The sequence below is a fragment of the Dermochelys coriacea genome, chromosome 5, assembly GCF_009764565.3.
Source record: "Dermochelys coriacea isolate rDerCor1 chromosome 5, rDerCor1.pri.v4, whole genome shotgun sequence".
Classification (NCBI taxonomy): domain Eukaryota; kingdom Metazoa; phylum Chordata; order Testudines; family Dermochelyidae; genus Dermochelys; species Dermochelys coriacea.
Genome location: NC_050072.1, coordinates 112,045,996 through 112,071,304, shown reverse-complemented (window position 1 = coordinate 112,071,304; position 25,309 = coordinate 112,045,996). Strand labels below are relative to the sequence as shown.

The 25,309-nt window shown below is 39.6% G+C and overlaps 1 protein-coding gene across 5 annotated transcripts in view; it reads right to left on the bottom strand.

Moving 5' to 3' along the window:
* The window catches only part of CNTLN (centlein), a 283,198-nt gene that overhangs the window by 118,353 nt on the left and 139,536 nt on the right, over positions 1-25,309 (bottom strand). For 4 of the 5 annotated variants that reach the window (XM_043515178.1, XM_043515179.1, XM_038402593.2 and 1 more), the window contains 3 exons: positions 19,702-19,827; positions 11,490-11,611; positions 5,349-5,477 (listed from right to left, as the gene is read on the bottom strand). In XM_043515178.1, the coding sequence (XP_043371113.1) occupies positions 5,349-5,477; positions 11,490-11,611; positions 19,702-19,827 (377 nt within the window). The remainder of the gene's footprint in view (positions 1-5,348; positions 5,478-11,489; positions 11,612-19,701; positions 19,828-25,309) is intronic. The other variant, XM_038402595.2, reaches the window with a different exon arrangement.

Sequence of the window (25,309 nt, the reverse complement as noted above, 5' to 3'; positions counted from 1 at the left end):
TTGCAGACTTAATTCAGTCTCTTTGTGCCTGTGTATTATGATACAGTCTTTAATTACATGACCACATACTATTTTTCCATGGAAACCCCTGTCTCTTCAGATCTGAAGCAGAACTAAGACCCTATTAAGGCTGTTTATGGGGACTTAACAGGACTACATAGTCTCAACAAAAATCAGCAGAGTAGCTAATTCCATATCATTGCACCAAGAGAGTCTGGATAAAGTAAGAGAAACATTAAGGTAAAATGCTTCAAAATACAGATTGAGCCCACATTCTGTCTCGTAACCAGGACTTAATAAGTAATTGTAAGATCTGGTGGAAACTTGTGACAAGAGTGCCAGAGAAAGGCTTAATAATGTAATGTAGGTTGTTAATCCCATCAGCCCTGCCAGATCACTCTCAGCACAAAAAGTAACATATCTGCACCAGTTAGCTGATACAGTTTATTGCTGAAATATAACTGGCAATTTATTTCAAAAAGTATAAAACTACTGTATATTATTGGTAAAAAGGAGCTATTGGAGTAAAATTTCAAAAATGGCAAAGTTACTTTCAATGGGATTTAAGATCATAAATGAGTTTAGTACTTTTAAAAATTTCACTCTCAATCAATGTAATTGTCACTTTTTTTGACTAATGGGTATCTTGCCAGATAATTATTAAAAATTGTTTTTGTTGTTGAGCACCAATCGTCCTCAGCTACAAGTTGCTTCGCTGCTATATTTGGACTCAGAAGGAAAAACCAGAAAAAATAACTTTACAAAAGCAAAACTAATTTTATTGCTACTGATTTTTAAGCCAGATTCTGCAGCCATTATTCACACTGAGTAACACAAGTTGTGCCAGTGTAAGCAGTGATTACTTGTACTGAATATTAACCTTCTCAAGTTTTTCAGCTGTTTTATGCAACTTAAATAAAAGCTAAATTTTTGTACTGGCACTATGGTTCATTCTCCCCAGTGAAGTTTGAAAGGCCATTTGAATACTGTGCTATTTGACTTGGGGTGGAAGGGAGTGATGAAATCTCATATAGTCTCAGCTTAACTTTATTGGGCTCATGTAAATCCTGAATATGGAAACAAGAATTGCTTTTGATGTCAACAGCAATATAATATTTAAAGACTACTGCACACGTCATGTGGAATAGTGACCACAGCATTATCAAACACAGAACAAATAAGGGGCATTATTCATCCTACCGGTAACTCCATTGACTTGATTTGGCCAGTTCACTTTTATAGTACTACTGAAATGTTATGAAATTAACATTCAATAACAAGAAAAATAATGAAAATATATTTCAATAATTTAGATGACAGACATCCTTTAAAGTCGGGTTATTCCAACTGCCATATTTTTTGTTTCTTCTCCTGTCCCTTCAGTTCTGAAAAGAGTTTAGCACCTGATATCGCTAGGATTCCTGGCTTTTCAAGGACAATGTGCATTTGTTTCTAGCCTTGGTAGTTTACAGGATACCAGGCATAAAACCTGTCATTGTTCAATTGGACTAGTGGTGCTTTTGTGATACTGATCCAGGTCTCAATATACTAACTCCCAGATCTTGGACCAATACAATTTTTTATCCCGGAGGATGGAAAGGAAGAGGTTTTATAAAGCATGAATTGTAAAATGTGGCTCTCTATCCACATCTGATACACAATTTGATGTCTGAAATAATGTACTGTATCTTGGTGGAAAGTAAATAGTGGTTTTTGAAAATGACAGAGAGAAAAACAAATACAATTGTCAATGAAAATATTTTCTGTATACACTGAGAATTCTTCTTTTATCCTGTTAGGATAGAGACCAATTACAGTAACAGTGCAAGAATCCCCACTTCTCCAAAGGAAAAGGGTTAAGAAGGAGATATTCACTATTAGAGAAATACATGCAGAGAGAACCTGAACCAACAGTGCAGTCCCATGATTATTGATTTTACTAACTATAAAATCTAGTAATAGATTGTAATTAATGTTGGAGTAGACATTCAAAGACACAAATAGCACTTATGTCTGTAACTCCTATTAAGTTCAACGGCCCTTACAGGCAGTGTTTTTGAAAACCTACTCCATTATTAATAATAAGCACATAGATAGCACAATAAACATACACTATTCTTTACAAAATGCAGAATAAAACATGCATCCTGCAGGCACAGTGACAACCATGATATATTTTTACAACTAATGCAGGTATAACAATATACATGGGACAACAGGCCAAATACTGGATTAATAAGCATGCAGAAACAATGTATGTCTTGTTTTATAGGATTAGGACAGCAAATATTGCATCTGTAAAATTGTCTCAGGATAGTTTGTATTACCAAGGAAAGTATGTTAGCATAATAGATTTCAGGAAGAAAAAAAATCATAATTCACCTCAGCTTTAGAGATGGCTTTATAAGAGATCAACATATAGATTCAAAAGTGATCAACATTCTCTGCCTCGAGTATTCTGCACCTCATAAATCCAGGGGAAAAAAAACCTTGTGTTTAAATACTTTGACCAAGACTTTAAAAAACAGGTGCCTAAAATTCAGCTGCTACGTGCTTACTTGTTGGCATGAATAAATGCCCAATTTTCAAATGAGATGAAAATTCAGCAACTCCCATTAGTCAATGGAATCATCAGACAGTGACTCTAATAAGGAGGAAACTTTACAAAGTAAGGGCCTGATCCAAAGCCCACTGAAGTCTATGGGAATCTCTCCATTGACTTCAGTAGGCTTTGGTTCAGGCCCTAAGAAAGAAGCTACCTTCCTGACTTCAGTGATGTTTCTAACATATCCTAACATGACTGTTGTTTACTTTTAGGGCCTGGATCATGCTGCAGGGAATTTATCAGGCCTGTACACCCCTTTGTGGGATTATTGCAGAGAGGCGTTTGGAATTTATAGGCCTTCATACAAGATTGAAGCCTCTTCTGTCATTTGTTCCCCCACTGAAGGATTTCCCAAAGTAAAAAGGGACAAAGGTCTTCACAGAAGACAATTTTCCCTCTCTGACATTCACTCTTTTACTTTTTCTACACACAGAAGTTGCATCGGTTTAAAACACTTTTTAAACCAATTTAGTTAAGCAAATGGGAAAACTCTATATAGACACTCTTACTTGGATTTAAGAGTGCCTTACTTAGGTTTACGTTAGACCTGGATCTAATCAACTTAAGCTAATTTGATCAATTCTGTCAATTAATGTGACCATACAACCTTTTGCACAAGTTTAAATAAATCAATTTAGATAATTGGTGCAACTCTTTATAAATTCTTTATCCAGCTGCTAAAAGAGAAATCTGAATCTGCAAATGAGTTTCCACCCCAGGCAGAATCACAAAATTATACAAGACCCCATCTTGAATACCTTATTTAGGTACACTCAGTCCTCCAAATGGGAATTTGCTTGGGTACAGTTGAATGAAATCAGAACCAACACTGAATAAGAACCTTAATATGACATGCAGAAAGTAGGAAGTATTTCTGTTTACTTCTTTAATTGACTACCAAAAAACTAGCCTACCAAATAGCAGTAAATCACAACAAACCTCTCCAAGGGAACTCATCCCCAACTTCCTCTGGGCCACATACTCTCCAGAAACCAGAGCAGCAGATTGGGTATCTGTCAGGTATCAGGCAGAATTTAAGCTGTTGGTTTTGACCTTTAAATCCTAAACAGAAATGAGGCCAATTCTCTCTCTATGCCATTTTGCCACAGGTGTGGTCAGTGGAGGCACCTGACCTGAAACTTGACTGATATAAAAGAGAGGATGTAGCTGGCAGGGCATTCCCCATGAAGGCCCCTCAGCTTTTGAACTCACTCCCTTACTGATCTGAAATAATCCAAGTTTATTCACTTCCAGGGCATGCACAGTGCATGAGCCATTTGTTTTTCCTATCAACACGAGGGCTTTGGGAGAAGATTTGTAACATGTTTTGGCTAGTAGGTTATTGCTGGCTGTGGTAGATATGCTGATTAGTGGTTGAAGGAGAATTACAGGATTAACTATATAGTTGCATCTTTAACTGTCAGAAAGCACCTATAATAAGGGATGGGTACTCCTTTTTGGTGGAGGTGCATAAAAATCAAAATAAATAAATAAAATAAACAGGCAGAGTGACGGCCATGATATAAATAGCTAAATAGAACTAGGAAATAAGAAAAAAAAGATAAAATGCTGAGATGACAAGAATGACTTCACCAGGGCAGGCAGTAAAAATTAACAATACAAAGTTGCATGCAGTACATCTACTGGCAATACTGTATGTAAGACGTGTAAGCTGAACACATGCACTTGTACATAGACTCACCTACCTATGATAGAGAATTTTAACAGCTGTGATTTATTAATTTAGCCTTCATGGTAAGCTCCATAGAGTGGATATATATGGAGGCAAAATGGGAGAATAATTTTCATTAATGTTGTCATACTGACAAACAAAAGCCTACTCAAAGTTTGAATAAAAGTTCCTTATGTATCTTGATTATTAAATAACATGATCAACTTGACTTAAATTGTTCAATAGCATGAAAATGCTAATTATGTTGTACTAACTTCCTTTTGTCTAGTATAAAAGGAAGTTTTCTTACTTTGCCAGGCTGAGTATAATAGTCTATGAATTTTGAGATCAAAGAAGCAAACGGAATGCTTTCTAAAGTAAGAGTTTCCTTCACCAAGTTTTACACTTACTACAGCTAAAAGAGCTGTGTGAAGGGATCTGCACTAAACCCAAAGGACAGGCAGTGCACAGCAAGAAAGAGAGCAACTCCCTCGTGCTTTTTGCAGGTCACTACCAAGGACTGCGTTAGCAGATCCACACCAGACCCTTAACAGGCAGCTCTGCTGCTACCAGTAATTAGCTTGGACAGCTCTGGCTCCAAGAGTAGCAGCAAGGCTACACCATAATGAGCTCAGCTGGGATTAGTAGGACAGGGCAGGGAACCAAGAGAGCAGAGGCATTCTGCACTGCGTATGTATCAAGGAGATCAAACAAGGATGGCTGGCTAGGTTATCCCCTCACCACCTCATTCCAGAAATGAAGCACGGCAGTGTATAAAATACAGGCTAATGAAGAGCGACACCTCCAACAGATGAGAGCCACATTAATTAACACAATCCCTAGATCATGTAATACAGTTTTTCTGTTAGTGCTAGCAAACTTGTAACTTGTCACTGATTTAAGAAAAAAACCTGATGTTTTTTCCTTTTTGTTTCTGATAGAAGATAATGGTTTAATCTTGGAATTTTGTAAGGAATTCCTCTGTGTGGCCTTCAAGCTGCAAAGACAAAAAGCTTCAGAAAACAAGCACCATGTTTCTCCATGAATATATCATTTAAAAAGGAAACTCACTTTTCAATCAATAGCTTTTTGTGCTCCCTTTTGAAATATGCCAGCTCATTCCAGACAGCATCAGAATCTTCTTGGCGAAGCTGGTGGGAATCTGTACGCTGGTGTTTGCTTTTAGTGTTTTCAGTCCTGCTAATAAATGAAAAGACTTTTGTTTTAAGTAAACATTTATTTTAACATTTTAAAACCAACAAGAAAAAAAAGTGACTCTCTTTTTCATTCTCAGTCACACACACGCTTGAAATTGCTATTAGTGGATTTAATTCTTGTATGCTGAATTCAATTTTATTGGATAGGACTCCTAAAATCTGGTGTATCCAAATTAAAGTTCCAATTAAATAACTTCCAAAAGATAGCCTGCTGGTATGGCAGCAGGCTCTGAACTGATGTGTGGCAGATCATAGTGTCTCCCTCACTCACTCACTCAGTCAACAGAGAGAAAGTACAAGGTGACGGTGTTGTACAAAGTCTCCAAGAAAGGTTCTGAGCCACCAGCTCTTCTAGTACCTCCTGTCAATCAATCTGTAAGTGGCACAAGTATCCAGTCTTAAAAAAAAGCTGATAGCCCATTCTTGTGGATAAAGTGTGCGTCAGAAAGGGAGATACTGAATTTAGGGGAAACACAGGAAAGAAAAGAAAATTTCAAAACTTCCACTTCACTTAAATGCCCTTACTGTGCATAAACGGTGATGCCAGGGAGAACAATTAAATAAAACTATTCCTGCCTGAAATTCTTTTCATTCCCACTGTGTGCCAAATTCTTATCAAGGCAACAATAACCTACAAAAGAATGGAAGGCCCCACCATCCCTGCAGTCACTGATATCAATGGAAGTTGATTGTGTAACTGACGAGAACTGAACGCCATCAGCTGCCATCCAAACAGCAAGTTCTTGAGGATTCAAAGGCACATCAGGCCTCTACCTTTTACAGAGAAACAGAAATTGCATTAGATCTTGATATTGAGTTGTTCATAATACACAATTTAAATGTCAGGAATGGTTTGGGGTTCCTTGTGATACTAAATAATGGTTTAGTGTGTGACTTTCTTAATTTTTAACCCACTTTAAATTTCTACAGTTATGCCTTGGCCACTGCCCTGCCTTTACTTTATAGACACAGTCTATAAACTCCATTCAGGAGGACAAGCCACAGGGCTTCATCCAGTAGTCTTCTCTATAAATCAGCTGGTAGGAGTTGCTATAGACGCAATATAACTTGTAGCCTTTTTGCTTGTCCAAGAATTATAAGGTAGCACTGGAACCCGGGTATCCTGAATATGTTCCCATTCAGCAAACAGTAGGCTTCATTTATATTTTATACAGGAAGTCTGTGCTGGTGAAAGATGCTAACCTGACCACAACCGAAACTGAAGTATATCCACTGGACATATATACAACAGTGAATGGACCATCCCTCTCACTGTCCCAGTGTACATCAAAACTGAAATTAAATTTCTTTACCTAAGGACGTGAAAATAGTTCAGTGTGTGTGTACTTTCAGTCCTTGCCCTCCTAGTTGATTCCGTCACCAAAGGTGTCTATTAGACACCTGTATACTAATTACTGGGTGCAGACCATCATTTCATCAGCTACCATTCAAAGGTTACAGTCACTGCAACCTGGACAGAATTTAAAACAGTCTCCTAGAGATTAAAAGTTCTGCACGCTACTACTAAAGAACTGAACCATTTCAATCTTAGTTTAAACAAAGCTATATAATGTCATTTGTGTTTTAATCTTGCAAAGCTTCTTCCTCCCACAGAGAAAAAGTACTGAATGACTTCATAAATCTTAGAACTTTTCATCCTGATAAGTTTTTACATTTTAAATAGTCTGTCTCCCTAGAAATGCTAGAGTATTGTGCAGGAGTGGGAATCTACTAAAGGGGGTAGGAATAGCTGAATTGGGGATATACTGATTCTCATTTACTCTAAGATCCCCTTATATCACTCTGGCACTACAAAACAACTTTAAAAGTGAGAGTAAATTATATTTACACCCATGTTAAGGCCTCTTGACTTGATTAGCCCTGGTCTATACTAGGAGTTGAGGTCGAATTTAGCAGTGTTAAATCAATTTAACCCTGCACCCGTCCACACGACAAAGCCCTTTTTTTTTTTTTTTTTTTTACTTAAAGGGCTCTCAAAATCGATTTCCTTACTCCACCCCCGACTAGGGGATTAGCGCTGAAATCGGGGTCAAATTTGGGGTACTGTGGACACAATTAGACGGTATTGGCCTCCATGAGCTATCCCAGAGTGCTCAATTGTGACCGCTCTGGATAGCACTCTCAACTCAGATGCACTGGACAGTTAGACAGGAAAAGGCCCGCGAACTTTTGAATTTCAATTTCCTAATTGGCCAGCGTGGCAAGCTGCAGGTGACCATGCAGAGCACATCAGCGGAGGTGACCATGATGGAGTCCAAGAATCACAAAAGAGCTTCAGCATGGACTGAATGGGAGGTATGGGATCTGATCGCTGTATGGGGAGACGAATCCATGCTATCAGAACTATGTTCCAGTTTTCGAAATGCCAAAACCTTTGTCAAAATCTCCCAGGGCAAGAAGGACAGAGGTCATAACAGGGACCCGAAGCAGTGCCGCGTGAAACTTAAGGAGCTGAGGCAAGCCTACCAGAAAACCAGAGAGGCGAACGGCCGCTCTGGGTCAGAGCCCAAAGTATGCCGTTTCTATGATAAATTGCATGCCATTTTAGGGGGTTCAGCCACCACTACCCCAGCCGTGTTGTTTGACTCCTTCAATGGAGATGGCGGCAACACGGAAGCAGGTTTTGGGGACGAGGAAGATGATGATGATGAGGTTGTAGATAGCTGACAGCAAGCAAGCAGAGAAACAGATTTTCCTGACAGCCAGGAACTGTTTCTCACCCTGGTCCTGGAGCCAGTACACCCTGAACCCACCCAAGGCTGCCTCCCGGACCCGCGAAGCAGAGAAGGGACCTCTGGTGAGTGTACCTTTTAAAATACTATACATGGTTTAAAAGCCAGCATGTTTAATGATTAATTTGCCCTGGCATTCTCGGCTCTCCTGGATGTACTCCCAAAGCCTTTGCAAAAGGTTTCTGGGGAGGGCAGCCTTATTCCATCCACCATGGTTGGACACTTTACCACTCCAGGCCAGTAGCACGTACTCGGGAATCATTGTAAAAAAAAGCATTGCAGTGTATGTTTGCTGGCGTTCAAACAACATCCGTTCTTTATCTCTCTGTGTTATCCTCAGGGAGAGTGATATCATTCATGGTCACCTGGTTGAAATATGGTGCTTTTCTTAAGGGGACATTCAGAGGTGCCCGTTCCTGCTGGGCTGTTTGCCTATGGCTGAACAGAAATTTTCCCCACTGTTAGCCCTGGGGATGGGGGAGGGTGGAGGAGTAGCCATGCGCTGGGGGGAAGCAAAATGTGACCTTGGAACAAAAGCACATGTGCTATGTATGTAATGTTAACAGCAAAAGAGTGAAAGAGTGTACCCATTGTTCTATAAAATTGCCAAAGTGAACTGAGCGGGCTCCATGCTTGCTGTGGTATGGGGTCTCCACAGAAAAAAGGCGCGGAACGACTGTCTGCTGTTGCCCTGACAGAGGGAGGGGTGACTGACGACATGGCTTACAGGGTTGGCTTACAGGGAATTAAAATCAACAAAGGGGGTGGCTTTGAGCGAAACTGAATGGCCCCCCAAGGATAGAACTCAAAACCTCAAGGACAGAACTCAAAACTAGGTTTAGCATGCTGTTGATTTCACGGAGGGAGGGAGGAGAAAATGAATACAAAACAAATCTGGTCTATTTCTTGTTTTGAGCCACTTCATCTATCTTTATACATCTTGCTGGCAGCAGACTGTGTAGTACGACCGCTAGCCATCGTCATCTCCTGGGTGCTCGGCAGAACACGGTGCAGTATGAAGGCTGGTCATCATCTTCTGCTGGCTGCTGATTAAAAGACAGTGGACTGCCGGTAGGACTGAATCGCCATGAGACGAAACTTAAAAGGGAAATGAGCTGGCTGAGTCACTCCCATGTTTGCCCAGGCACCCCTGACCTCATCGAGGTCGGTTAAAAGAGCACCCAGGACTACATCGATGACGGCTACCAGTCATACTGCACCGTCTGCTGCCAAAAGGCAATAAACTCCTGCTGTGTAGCAATGCAGTACCGCGTCTGCCAGCACCCAGGAAACATACGGTGACGGTTAGCTGAGCGGCCTGCATGCTTGCCGTGGTATGGCATCTGCAAAAGTAACTCAAGAAAAAAGGAGCAAAACGATTGTCTGCCCTTGCTTTCACAGAAGGAGAGAGGGAAGGGGGGGGGCCTGACGATATGTACCCAAAACCACCTGCGACAATGTTTTAGACCCATCAGGCACTAGGATTTCTACCCAGAATTCAAATAGGCAGCGGAGACTGCGGGAACTGTGGGATAGCTACCCACAGTGCAACGCTCCAGAAGTCGACGGTTGCCTCGGTACTGTGGACACACTCTGCCGACTACATGCACTTGTAGATTGTGTGTGTCGCCACACAAATGCTCTTGTATAAAAACGCTTTCTACAAAACCGACTTCTATAAATTCGACCTAATTTCGTAGTGTAGACATACCCTTAGAGAGGTGTAATGAAGCCTTAGGGTATGTCTACACAGCAGCGTAAGCCTAGGTTTTAACTCAGGCTCAAGCCTAACTCTCCTTCTGTCTACACACAAATCATACAACCCACGGAGTGGAGGGTCCATGCCTGAGTGAAGTCAGGACCCAGGGTTCAAGTTATATTGCTTTGCAGTGTAGATGCAGCCCCACTGGACTCATGCTCTGAAAGTCTGCCCAAAGTATCCCACAGTCCCAAGTGCAAACTTTCTTTGTGTTCTGGACAGTCAAGTTTGGTGGATAGTCTCACGAGTTAAGTTATGCCACGAACAAAGGGCTACAGAGGCTACGTTTTGGGAGGGCACTAGGAAGTCTGGGATATGGGTGGTTGGACTCGAGTCCACATAATGCAATGCATATGCTGGAGCTCCAGTTTGGGACCCAGATTTCAACAATTCCTAATTGACATTACAAATAAGTGTAGACACTCCAGGCCCAGCTGCAATGTAAGCCCAGGTATGGTAGAACTGCTAATTCAAGTTCTACTATACCTGGGCTTACATTGCAGGGCAGACAAAACCCTTCTGTCAATGAGAATCAGACCATGAATCTTTCATTAGACATTATCAGGATTAATAGGAGCAAACCAAGACCCTGATTAGGGAAAACATCCTTTTTCAGGAAAGCACTTAAGCACAGCTTAACTTTAAGCAAATTAAGTCCCAATCACACCTGCTTAAAAGTTTTCCTGTAACAGGGCCTAAATACTTCAGCCCTTAAAATTTCTACAATTTAAATACTGTAATATATCTATAGTCCCAGAATGTCCCTAAATTAACACACAAGACTTTAGGCATAATTTTCAGATTTTAGAATGAGAATTTTTGCCAATTATGGTGGGATTTTGAAACATTTAAAAACTTGTACTTGCCAGAGTTTTAATATTCTCATTATTTAGTTTTTTTAAAAAATTATAATATGATTAACAATTTGTTTCCAGGATGACCAGATAAAATATCTTTAGAGCTGTTTGGTAAAGGTGAATATTCTGCTTTTTGAAACATATGCTGTTTTTTTTCTCTTTTAATAACTAAAGTCAATCCTAATATCCTTTTTTAATATTTGAATTTTTCAATCTTTTACTGAGGGATTATTTGTATATTATTTAATAAATATATTTGTAAATAATTTGTAACATAAAAAGCAATTGTTCCATATAGAAATTGAAAAACTGAGTCCACAAATTAATCCCCTGGAGAATTAGATAGGCATAATAAGCAACCCTATCGGACCTTTGTCCAGCAGTCAAGCTTAAAATGAAATCTTAAACAAAGTAAGTAAAGATATCAATTCATGACATTTTACTCTTATGATTTAATCTTAAAATTTAATCATATTGTATGTCATGTGTTCTGTTTTAATAAAAGATAAAGACTTGATCATCACATAACTTCATTTGAATCAAATTCACTTTTAGAACACTTATACAATAGCTTCATTCAGATTTAATATTTAGGTGAAATGTTTTCAATGAGCTATGTAACTTACTTGCTATAGCCCTCTTCCCACTGCTTTAATTGCTCTTTTACTGCTCTGTAGTTGGTCTGTAACATCTGAAATCTCTCCTTGCGTTTTTCATGGGCTTTTCTTAGCTCATCATTTTCTTGGGTCTGTATAACACCAAACAGAAAAATTAAGAGTTTGGGAAAATGTAATGGACAGTTCCATACTGACAGCATGACTAAGCTAAAATTCCAATTGTTACACATACAATTTGTTGAACTTAAGAAATTTAAATAGAAAGTTTGAAAATCATAGTAATTAGTTTCAAATAACTGGTTTGCTATTTCTCATGACTACTTACAATTAAATATGGCATCTCATCATTTTTCATGCTGCTTAAACAGTTTCAAGTATTTACTACCCAAGCCATTAATGTTCTTCCCACAGAGGCACTGATTTAGTACACATGGAAATATATAGACTGAAAAGGGATTTTCTGCATTGTATTTTACTCAAACATGCATTTGTTAATATTATGGGCTACTCAGCATTTATATGTTTTACATATACACTGGGTGAAATCCTGGCCCCATTAAAGTCAATGGCAAAAACTCTGTTTACTTCAAGAAGGCCAGGATTTCACTCCTCATATACATTTATTCTTATATTACCTAGTCTCTGACCTCTTGTACAATATTAAGTAGGAAAAGTAGGGGGGGAAATTGACCCATGCTTTAATATGACCATGATCATGTGGGAAAACACAGTTCATTCTTCACTACAAGAATGGAAAAAAATAGGAGTATGCATTGATTTATATTCCAGGATTACATAGAAACAAGGGTTTTACGCTCCTTAATATTGCATCCCCAGTAAACATAGGTATAAATATAACACAAGAGCATTTAACTGACTCCTTACAGAATGGAGCAAATTAAATCCTACAGTGTAATACAAAATTAAACAAATAGTAATTTGTAATAAAATTTGGTCTCAATTCTTCTGCTGTACTATGCACTGAATTCCCAATTAATTCAATGGGAGTTCTGCAGCACCTGCCCCTTCATATCAATATCATCAAAATACATTATTAGTAGATATGTACTGATTAAGAACAGGGAATACCTTTGGTGTGAGCCAATAAATACAAAATATTCTAGCACCTAGAGCTGGAAACAATAAAAATTAAATCTCACAATAAAACATGGCTAGTAGTATAGAGAAGTGCTAGTCTCTCCATATTTATGCTTCCCAACAGCAGCCTGCTTTTTCAATACAGGTACTCAAAATGGAAACACAATCCAACTGAGATTTCAGATGCCACACTGCATCTAAGGTTAGAATTTTTCTAGGAATGTCTGATGCAAGACACACCACCAGGCTTAGAGATGGCCAGAATTCACTATTCCCTGTTTAAGTGTCAAAAATACAAACAACCAAAACAGATTAACCTAGAAATGTCAAAATCCTCTATAAGTACTGAAGGAGTAAAAGTGCCTTTCACTTGTTTTGAAGTTTCATGTACCAAGATACTTGAAGTTATCATATTAATACTAAAATGCTAATGAATGTACAGACTCTAGGATTCCCAAATCCCCTTTTTTTGCAGGAAACTATTAACTAAGATTCAGATTCTCTGCTGTGCCCAGGTCTACTGCAGGGAGTGGGGGAGTGTAAAGAAGCCAACTGCAGATGCCCAATTCTCAAGACCAGGACTATGCCAGCACCAGACCTGAGTGCTGCTCTAATCTAGCATAGCTGGTAATAGGCCCCAACAATACATTGACCATCTGAGAATGGCCAGTATGCAGTAGCAATCCGGCCAACTCTGTCATGCTCCTGGCATAACCCTGCATATAAGTGCATGTGGGTGGTGTAAATAAATACGCCAGGTATCACCAGCAGAGAATTCCCACATGGCTAGGGTAATTCTCAGATGACAAGATCCTCCCTATTTCTAGCCCCTTTATGCAGCTTTGGGGCCTTGAGAATCTGGCCCTAACATTTTCAAAAAATATATAATAATGGCCTTGAGATGCCTTTGACAGTGGGCTTCCAAAGCTGTATGTATGTGTTATATGCACATAGCAGTCTGGTGCATATTTTGCCATGGCCTAATGCACCCTTTGCAAAGTGCACGTTGTCCAATGACTCGCAGCTTCATAAATTATGAATGACTCATTGCAGACTTTTGAATTCTGCATGGCCCAGAAGACGATGGCATGCAATAATGAGAGAATAGAAGGCTTGCTACTACTATGGGGTCAAGTGGGAGGGGCAGGAAAGCTACATTAGGCACCTTGGTTTCAGAATAGTAAACTGAAAAGAGGAAGCCAGAGTAAAAAGTCCACCTTTGTGGGCCTTGTAAAGTCCTCTTGAGTCACAGCTTACAAAGCCCACTTTAGACAAACTGCAAGACCTGCAGGAATTGCTGTCATCAAGCAATTCTTGAATAATTTTTTTTAATGTTTAACTTTCCTGGCATAAATCTTCATTTAATCTGGAATGAATACAGTTGAAAGAATCCTCTACCACAGAATGATAGGAATTGGAGATAAAAATATCTTTCATTCATCTTTTCTATTCTCTATCAACGCAGGATTGTATGCCCTTTGGATTTAAATGGGCCAAGTGATAGATAGGGTTTTCACAGCATCCACTGGGAGACTATTTCAAAGTATAATAAATCTGTCAACATTTTTCCTAATACTCAGTCTGCATTTTCCCACTTTTAATTTCATCCCATTACTCCTATTATACTTTCTAGTACCAACATAAGTAATTCCCCTTCTAATAGTTGTACAGTTACACTCCACCCCTGAAGGCCTGATTCTGCCACTCTTACTCAGGTTGAGTAGTTTAGTTACTCCACAAGCAGTCCCATTGCTTATGGTACTAGTCAGCGTGAGTAAGAATGGCAGAATCAGGCATTTAATTTTTCTTCATAAATCAGTTCTTACTGATTATTTGTGCAGCTTTTCACTGAGACAACTCCAATTTGTCATTATCTTCTGGTAATGAAGTGCCAAGAAGTGACAATATTTCAGAGACAGTCACTCCCACAGGCATATAGAGTGAGATTTTTACTTTTCCCTTTCATTGTGCATATACAGCCCCAAATTGCTTTTGACCTTTTTTGCTGCCATATCATACTTCAAGCTTAATTCCTGCCTCCCATCTCCCCACAGTTTCTTTCAGCATAATAAAAATATTTTGCAGTACTACATCATATTCCATATGAGGATCTCAAAGTACATTTGTGAATTAAGCTTCTGAACAAGTCATTAAATATACAGATTAGTGACTTGCCTGAGGTCAAACAGAGAGTCTGCAACACAGCCAAGAACAGAGCCCAGATCTCCTCCTGATTTCCAATCAAGTGCCTTAATCATGAGACCATCCCTCCTCTCTTCTCTGCAGTACCTTTCATTTTTCCAAGTTACATCTCATTTTATCATCTTCTGCCCACAGTTCTAGTCTGTACACCATGTCCCTTTGTATTATTTCTTTGTCCTCACATATGTCTATAATACCTATAAATTAATGTAATCTACAAATGTCATTAGCATGTTGCTCTCCCTCACCAGGTCATTACTTAGATGTTACATAAGAGTGAACGTAATAATTTTCCTATGCAAGCAGACAAATTAATTTTGAGAATCGAATTATAAAATTCGTTACTAAAATCCAAATATATAATATCTACTGTTTCCTTCTTCCACTATCTTAGGCAGAAGAAAAGAGTTTGAATTGCTTTTTCGATTTGGAGAGCTGGATAGATATATACACCAGCAAACCATTTTAAGTGTCGACAAGGCCTAAGATATGGTTCTGGTGGAATCCTCAAGCGAACTTATCTCCAAGCGATCAACATTTAGCCTAAAAAATGGTGATACTGTGTCTCTAAGAGAGGGGAATGTCACTACTTTCCTCAGATATGTTCAGGAGGAAGAGTAAAGACTACGTTTCTTTAATGGTAACTTCTTTATTGGATGGCTGATCAGATGCTGGAATCTATTCCTACAAAGGTGTTCAAGTACAAGAGTCATGAGAGCGATACATGTACCCAGATAGAAAGCAATGTGCCATGCCCATAAGGGTAAAGGGTCTTGGTCTGATCCTGTGGAGAACCCGAAGATGAATTAAAGGGAAATTTTCTATACATTCCTAGTCTGACCTGGAGTACCAGGCAAGGATAAATGACTCTTGCATGCAAAAAATGGCAATGTTAAGCACCTAACTAGCAATGTGCTCAACAAAAATCTCATTTCCATTGTAGGTGCATTCAAATGTTTGTATGTACACATAGCTTTGAAAAGCTGGGTGGGTTTTTTTTTTTTGGCAAGTGATGAACATCGATTGTTATATTACACTTTTTAAATTTGGATTTTTCAACAGATTCTGCTATCAAAGAAAATAGGAACAACAATATGGATTTAAACTGTAGCTAATGAACTTTAACATTTTAAAAATGAGTGATATTCAGTAATAAATAATTAATAAACAGGAAAAATGGATCAACACTACCGTAACACACCTAAGCAAAGGATGACTCTAAGACCTACTGCTTGTAGAGGGAGGAACAGAAAAGAGCAGCCAGGGGTATGATTTGTTTTATAACTAATCAGAATGCTTCCTCTTTTCCCTTCCCCTGAACAGTCATAAGGGCATGAGAAAGCTAGTCTCTCACTTGCAGTGTTGAATCTAATAACATAGAAGGATGTTTTCATGCCAATAGCAGTGCCAATGTAGACTATGGTGCCTGAGCAATCTATTTTGATGGAGCAGCGCCAGACAGTGCCAGTGGAAGGCTCAGCCCCAGTAAATGGTTGCCACACGGAGATCAATCAGGGGCACATCACGGAGGATAGTCCTGAGGATGGGGCAGTAGCATGCATCTCAGGTCACTTTACAAAAGACCTGGCACTGAGAGAGACATTGAGACTTCAAGAGGAGTATTTAGTATGGTCCAGTTGGTGGCTTAAGGAAGCCTAGTGTGACTGCAGTCTTGACTGTCTGTTCTTCCTCATGCAAAGAATGAAGGAGCAGCAAACTGAGCACTGGGACACTACATAAGTTTCTCCCATTCACACGAAGCACCAAATGTGTTTGTCTCTCTCTGGAAAGATGGCTGAGCAGATTGCTCCCCTTTTGCATCCTCTACAGGGTTCAGGACCAGACATAGCCTCAGGGTTGACATGAAGCAAGTGACTACTTCAACTATACCATAACTAATTCTAACTAGCTAACAACAAGAAGATTGGCTAACTAGCTCATGGACACAAGACATTTTAGCTTTCTGTTTAGCTTTCTGCATCAGCAGTGAAGGAACTGAAGTGGTTGAGCACTCTTTTATATAGAGGGAATTGATGACATCATCCTAGCGCAAGAGCATTCCTGCACCTCCCAGCAGACATGGTTTTGTTATACACTTTCACAACTCAACGCAAAACATGGCAAATAGCACAAGTGGGAATTTACAAAACTCAGGAGACTTCTATTTAAGGTCCTGGAACTCTGAGTACCAATACTGCTGGGCCTGGGCCAGAACAACAAGCATGACTGCAGTTTTGCCTAATAATATTTTTATGACCATCAGTGTACCTGGTGAAAAAGAAAACAACAAGCCTTCTCTCCGTACAACAACAATGCATTTGTTATTGAGTTTCTGTTTATCCCAGCTCTGGAGATCTACCAACAGATAATACGATCTCCTGAACGGAGACTACTTGTACTGGTCCTGTGGTATCTGACGTATAATCGTCTTCTACAACATTTTCTTTGCCAGCCACAGGGAGGGGAACAGAATGTGTTCACTGAGCCAAACACCAATCCCCTAGGGTCCCTGCTTTCTGACTGAGTATATGTCAGTGAATGTCTCCCTGCCTGTTGATTTACACTCACTACTCACCCCCTTTTTCAGATCATTATGAAATATATCAGAACTTGAGGCATGCTGCTGTTAGCCTTTTGCCATCATAAAAACTGACCATTTATTCCTACTCTTTGTTTTCAGTCTCTTTGCCAATTTCTGATCCAGGACAATTCTTTGCTTCTCAATCCATCAGGTTCTTAGTTTCTTCAGCAGTGGCTTGCGGGATTCTCTCAGAGGCCTTTTAAATGTCCAGACGAATTTCAACTGGTTCTACCTTACCAAATATTTATATTGCCCAGTTCAAATCATTACAATATATTAGCGAGGTGTGATTTCTCTTTGAAGAAACAGTGTTGGTTGGTTAGACCCAACTGTGACGGTTCCCCATGGGGTGCCACCTGGAACTGGGGTACACTGAGCCTGCCTGACCCACCAGCCTGGGCTCCCTTTACATTGTTCTGCAGTGACAGGCCCTCAAACCCCCTCCAGCACACATAAAGATAGGGACACACCCAACTGCAGCTACACACAGATGCTGAAATCAGCTCAGCATGGGAAGGCTCAGCTAAGGCACCTCCCAGTTCCTAATGCACTCCTCCCCCCCACCCCAAGTGTAAACTCAACATTATAGCATCTTTTGCTGCACAGAGAACTGTACAGCGTAAGCTCATAAAATTCGCCCCCTCCCTCAATGTAGAGAGGAATATACACAGCTTTCTGACCCAAGTTATGATTTCTACGCACTGGTTTTAGATAAAACAAAACAAGTTTATTAACTAGAAAAGATAGATTTTAAGTGACTATAAGGGATAGCAAACAGATCAAAACAGATTTATGTAGCAAACAAACAAAAACGCAATAGAAGCTTAATATACTAAAGAGATTGGAGATGAGTAGCAAATTCTCACCCTAATTGTTGATTTAGGCAGTTTGCAGAGATTCTTGAGGACAAGCTGCACTTGTTGCAGCTTGAAAAACTCAGGTATTCCTTTCACTGGCTAGAAATCCCTCTAGCCTGGGTTCAGCCCTTCTCCTCCAAGTCCAGTCTTTGTTCCTCAGGTGTTTCCAGCAGTCTCCTTTGGGTGGGGAGTCAGTGAAGAACCATGATGATGTCACTCCCCTGCCTTAAATTGCTTTTGTATATGGCAGGAACCTTTTATCTCCCCTCTTGGTTCCTAGGCTCAGTCAGTGGAAAAACACTGGTATTCCAAGATGGAGTCAAGTACCAGGTGATTTGGTCACATGCCCCTGTATGGACACAGCAGCCATGACTAGGAGGCTGTTTGTAGCATCCTCAGGAAGGCTCCCCAGTAGGAGATTACCATCTTCTAAGACCTATTGTTTTTCCTAATGGCCCTTTCCAGCCAGGCATCTAGACTGATTGCATTCTGCCTAGTGGGCGTTCCCCACGTGTAAACACATTTGTAATAGATGCAAAGACAATATTCCTAACTTCAGATACCAAAATGATACATGCATACAAATAGGATAATCATATTGTGAATCATAACCTTTTCAATGATATCTTACATGACCCATCTTGCATAAAATACATCTTAGTTATGCCATAATTGTATCATAACAATATTACTATGAAGAATATGGGGCACAATGCCACATCAGCTATATCATGGTCTTTTATATGTCTTATATTCCTAATTATCATTTCAACCAATTTACCAGGTACAGCTGTAAAGGCCTACAGGTCTGTAATTCCCTTAAATACACTTTTAAAATACAAGTACAATATTTGCTACCCTCTAGTATAATAGCTGATATTAATTAGAGTGTAAATATTTTTATAACCGCATAACCACTTCATTCCTAAATTCTTTCAGAGCTTTTGGTTGTATACTATCTGGACCAGGTGACTTATCTTTTTCCTTGATGGGTTTGTCTCAACACTTCTTATGATACCTGAATCTCTTATAGAACCTTACTTTTAACACCAGATAAAAGTAGGTGTCTCCCACAAATTCCTCCATGGTGAAGAGCTATGCAAAGAAATTATTTATTTAGCATCTCATCAATGTTCTTATCTGCCTTAATTGTTCCCTTTTGTTATGTTCAACTTCTAACACATTTTTCATACTGCAACCTTCTAATCCTGAGCTATGAAAATCTGTCAAATCAATGTGCATTAGTGATGTAATATCTTCAATTTTAGAGTATTTGGGGCCTCAGAAATATCAACATAAGATTCACTTTAGGAAGTTAAAAATTTAAGCACGAGGAGTAATGAAGAACACCAGTTTATGCTAACATAGTTACAGTCTATATAACAATGTGTGCATTCTATACTTTTAAAATGTATGTTTATTTTTATATATCTACATCTATAAAAGCTTGTAGCTAAAGAGTTGGGGGTATTTTAGTGTTCACCTTTAGCTGCAGAGTCTTCTCTAAGTTTTCAATCTTCTTTTCAGCTATTTTAAGCTTCCTTAGCTCCTCTGACTCTCTAAAAGAGCTCTTTGGGGACAGAGACCTTGAACGTTTCATAGGTGGTTCCTGGAGAATAAAACAAGGACATGGTTGAACTAGTTGGAACACTGGATTATGAAAGACATGCAAAATTAAAGAACAAGTAATTTTGAATACTAATAATGAATTATAAAAAAAATCCTGCATGGAATACCAGAGAAATAACAAGCAGAATTACCACAGCGCTACCACTAAAGGTTTCTCTGTGACTTGTTAATGAGAATATTCATTTACATTTACATTGTTTCTTTCAGAATAATGATGTCCCATTAGGGAAGACTAAAGGGTTATAGACTCAAAAATGCAAGAAACCTCATTACAAAGGAGGGGATAGAGGCTGGTCTAATTGCTCTATAAGGGTCCAAGGTTACACTTGATAGGACAACCAGAAACAAGAGGGAAAGGATTTTTTTTCCCTTTGAAATAGTTTAACACACTGTGAAGTTGAAGGAACAATATGCTTGAGGAATATAAATACAACTGACAGTAGATTTTATACCATAATGACCATATGGTCATTAACTATAATGTGGCTAACAAGAGACAAGAATATGTGTTTATATTATGTACAGCTTCATATAGCAATCTGGAGAAAGAATATGTGAAAGTAACACTTAAACTGGGCAGCATTCTTGTTCTTACTATGTCATATGTCCTTATATAAAACAAATAAAGTCCTCTTCAGATTAGGAGTACTGATTTTCTGAATAACTTTGATTAAGGACAGTGAAACATTGAGCAGCAGCTTAATATCCATGAGGTAATCATTTTTAAACTCCATCACTATGAAATAGTCAGAATACAGGAACACCATTAGTGTTAGAGGTCAGTTTTTTTAGCTCTCCATTAAAATTTGACATGCACTTTTATTAATACTTATTACTAAATTATTAATTATTAAAATTATGTAAACCACATGTAATCATCTAACAACTTTGATCAAATAGTGGGGGGATGAGTCATTACAATTTTTATTTTTTACAATAACTAAATGATACACAACAAGAAGAGTTTGGATAACATTCTCAGTTACCATAAAACAGATCAGAATACTCTTTACTAATTCTTATGTATGTAAATGTCAGTGTTTTATCTGTCATATCAGTAATTTTATCTTAGCAAACAATATATAAACAAAAGCATTTGTAATACTGTCAAAATAGATCAAAAAACACTTTTCTGTGACCATGGAAAAGGGAAAACCACAGATACTGGCAATACACTATCACATAAGCTTATCTTCCCAAATCCTTATACAAATTAAGAGACTCTTTTCATTTTCCTTTGGCCATTGTCTTGCAGTGGTAAGTTTAAAAAAACCACATGTTGTAGTTTCTAATTTTTCCTATAAATATCCATACAATTTTAAAGAAAATAAAAACATCAGATTCTACATATTTATGGTTAATTTTAAGTATTTTAAAGTTCCTTGCATTTGAAAGATGCCTAAATAAAAGAAATCAAAAACAGGAAAGCAGAACATATGAAAAATAATAACTTTATTTGCTTTTTATGGCAGAAAGAATTCCACTATTATTGTATTAAACTATATAAAGCATTTAGATTCAACATATTGAAATTCCTAATCTGAAATTGTCATAACTCAGAGACAAGATGCAATACACTCCGTATGTTTTCAGAAGTTCTTATGCCAGCTGGAAAACAAATTGGAGCTATAAGGAAGCTCATTGCATTAATGTTTAAAATACTTTTTACGATGTGGTATATATTTAGTATGGTTACATGTTACCTAGGAGGAGGATAGATTTCTATGAAAAAGCAAGATCATTGGTCAATACTTTTTTTATATGAAATTTTGGTCAATATTTTCAAAAGTGACTAATTATTTTGTCTGCCTCACTCAACAAAGTGCTCAGTCTGAGATGCATTAAAGGGTCAAACATTTAAGATTTTGCAAAATCAGGCTCCTTTAAGGTTTCTGAAGTTGGGCACTCAAAAACTGAAAACACTCACTTTTGAATATCTTGGCCTTTGTGTTTATAGTCAATATACTAATCAAATTTCACATATACCAAACGCAAATCCATGTCTACCATAGTATCTCGTTACTACATACCTATATTTAGTGGTCTTACTAAGAATTTAAAATGTAATTAGTGTTACAGGACATCTTATTTTTCATGAGCAGCGAGTTAACTTCTTTCTTAAACTTCATATGTGTACAGAAGGCTGACAAAAATCTAATTGCCCAGAAGCTTGGGACTAGAAGTCAAAGGGGAAGGTTACTTATGTTATAGATGTGTGGTTCTTATGGGTATTCATTGTGGGGGGCATGAGCTTTGTGTGCCCAGGTCTGCAAATTCTTCAATAGCAGTGTCCATTGGTTCACGTACCTACGTCTCCTCATGTTCCCAACTGAGCGCTTGTGGAGCATCATGGACTGACCGCCCCTCCAGTTCCTACTCTACTGTGAATCCAAAGAGGACCCAAGCAGAAGGGAAGGAGAGCGGGTTGTGAATACCCATATGGACCATACATCTCCAAGAACTCCAGTTGCTATAAGCTTCCACTCTTCTTCGAGTGCTAGTTCCTCTCTGTATTCACTGTGGGTAATGCCCAGGAAGTGCTCATTGAGGAGGAGTGTGCAAGGAGGTGTGTTGCACCATAGACTGAAGGATTGCTGAACCTAAACAAGCATCTCCAACTGAAGATTGAATAAGAGCATAATGTCTGGTAAAGGTGTGAATGCAGCCCTAAGTTGGAGATCTACAGATCTCTGAGATGGGAGCTCCTTGCAGGGTAGCCACTGAGGCCACATGGGTTCTTGTTGATTGGGCCCTGATAGTCTGAGGAGGAGCGGTTTTGTTTAAGATGGTAAAAAAGAGGCTGCAGATAGAAATCCACTTAAACCATCTTTTGAAAAAGACAGCATCTCTCTTCAATTTCAGTGATACTGGCAAATAATCTTGGAGCCTTCGAAAAGGGTCTTGTTCTGTGTAAGAAGAAGCAATATACCAGCAACTTCCTGTTCAGCTGGGTTTCAAAAAGGTCCCTTGGTGGGATACCCCACTGATGGAAGATGTAGACAGGTGGAACTCCCCCTTGTGATCCCTGGGCAAATGACTGCTGAGGCTGTCAGCCAGGGAATACATTGAGAATCCTCTCGTGAGGGGATTCCTGAAAAGGGACAGGGAGAGTGTTGTGTGGGGGAGGGGAGGGAGAGATAGGAACTCTCAAGTGTGGTCAGTCGATACGATGTCCAAGACCCATTTGTCCAGAGTTATACGGTGCCACATTGGGAGAAAACAAGCCACCAAAGGGAATGGAGATAACAGGCGGTATGATGGCTAGTTGATGGCTCTCAGGCATCTTGTCAAAATGTTATTTTGGCAAGTGGCTGGGACTAAAGAAAGAAGTAGGATAGTGCTGTGTGCCCGTCATGCTGGACCCTCTATTGTTTTCTGGGGGACTGGTAGGTCTTTTGGCGGAAAGAGAGAGGCTGTGGGCAGTATCTAGAAAGAGGAGGCCTGAAACGTTTTCTGTGGGAGTATGGATCTCTAAGGAGAAGACGGTAGTACAAGAGTAGTTGATGGGGGGGGAGTGAAATGGCATCTAAATTTTCACTAAAAAGATTGTTACCCTCAAAAGGAAGGTCCTCTACTGATGCCTGAACCTCCTTGGGGAACCACAATGCCTGCAACCATAAGGCCTGTCTCATGACTCTGAGGTAGCCACAGAGTGTGACACTGTCTGCATTGAGTGACTCTTGGAGGGAAAATACTGCTATGGCATATTTAATGCAAAGGCATCCACATGATTTTGGAAGCCCTGTCAGGGCTGAAAACCTCTTTCCCGGGTTGCCAGAGGGACCGCTGGTTCCAAGTAATTTTCTTCTTATGAGTAAGAGTCATCAGACTCTAGCGGTGGAGCCACAAGACCTGACTCCAACTGCCCAGGGACAGGAACTGGAGAACAATGCACTGGCAGTGTCAGGCCTTGCACCTCACAGCTGGAGCTTGGGAACAGTGAAAGTTGAGTTGACAGTGTCATGAAATCTCTCAACAGGATCGGATCTGAGAGGACCGTATAAATTGCCAGATCCTCAAGAAAAATGTATCGAAGTCTTGCTGGAAGAGAGATGGCTGGTGTGTTAGATACGGGCAGCATCACCTTGGGACCAGATGGGTACCGCCAGTGCATAGGGAGAATGGTCTCTTCTGCCTCTGTGTAGTGCTGGAACTGGTCCTGCCCTTTCAGTGTGCAGTTTTGCAGCACTGGTAGGAATGTTATTACCAACACCTGCCTTTTTCTGAGAGTTCTGGATTCACCCATTTGGGGACATGGAGTCTCAGGCAGTGCTGGATGAAATAGGGAGGGAGACCTCTTTTTAGAGGATTTATCCCTCTTCTTGCAAGAATGTTTACCCTTGCCTTCACTTTGTCTCCATTTCAGTCTTTGAGCTTGTAGGAGGACACTGAACTGGCTGATCCTGAAGCCAGAGAGAAGCTACCGAGAGGTTCAGGTTGGGTAGAAGGGGATCAGGAAGGCCCAGGGTCTGAATAGGTCTCACTGAGAACTCCATAAGGTGTCTCCAAAGTCTGAACTCTTGAAGGTCCCTGGTACACAGTGGAAAAGCATGACAGAGGTCACATCTCAAGGTGATGTGGGAATACAAGCAGCTCTTGTACGGATCACTCATCAGGAACACCAAGAGGCAAGTCAGGCAGAGTTTGAAGCCTGGAACCTTGGGCATAACAGACGCCCCAAAAAGTGAGGGAGTGGAACAGGGGGAAAGCCCTCTCATCCCCAAACTAACTAAACTAAACTAGTACAAAAACTAACTACTAAAACCTAAAACAACATACAGGGTTAAAGATAAAGCAGGAACACTGGCAGTGAAGAGACATAGAAGGGTTCTGTGTTTGACCACAATTAGCAGAAAGAAATGAGACATGGTCGGTCTGTGCCACCCCTTATGCTCTCAGTTGGAAGCATGAGGAAATGCAGCTACCAACCAACGGACACTTCTGTTGAAGAATTTCCAGTCCAGGGTGCATGGAGCACACATACTCCTACAGTGAATACCATAGGGACCAGCACTCAAAAAAGAATATCATGTTTCCTGTCCACAGACAAGAAGAACAAGGAAGGCTGGAGGTGGCCTGACTGATAACAGGCACAGCAGCACTGAGCTACCAGTCAGAAGGAAGGGTGGAAAGAAGGTGAGACAGGACCAGAGAAGAGAAGACCATACTCCCTTGATGGCTAGATGACAGAGGAATCATGAAACTTTTTTCTGTTGCAACACAGGGCCACAGTATAGAAAAGGTAGAGAACTATCCCCACTGATGACAGCGACACAAATAACGCCTAATGAGAAGTAGTGAAACTAGTAAGAACCGATTACTGAACATTCTTCAGTTTGAATATATTGTTTGTTAAGTAATCTGATCAGAGATCTGTGGAGAGAACAGACTGGGTCTGGGCTTTTCAGCTGCAGTCAGGTAATTCAAAGGCAGTCTTTTCCAGAAAACTGAAGTTTAATTTT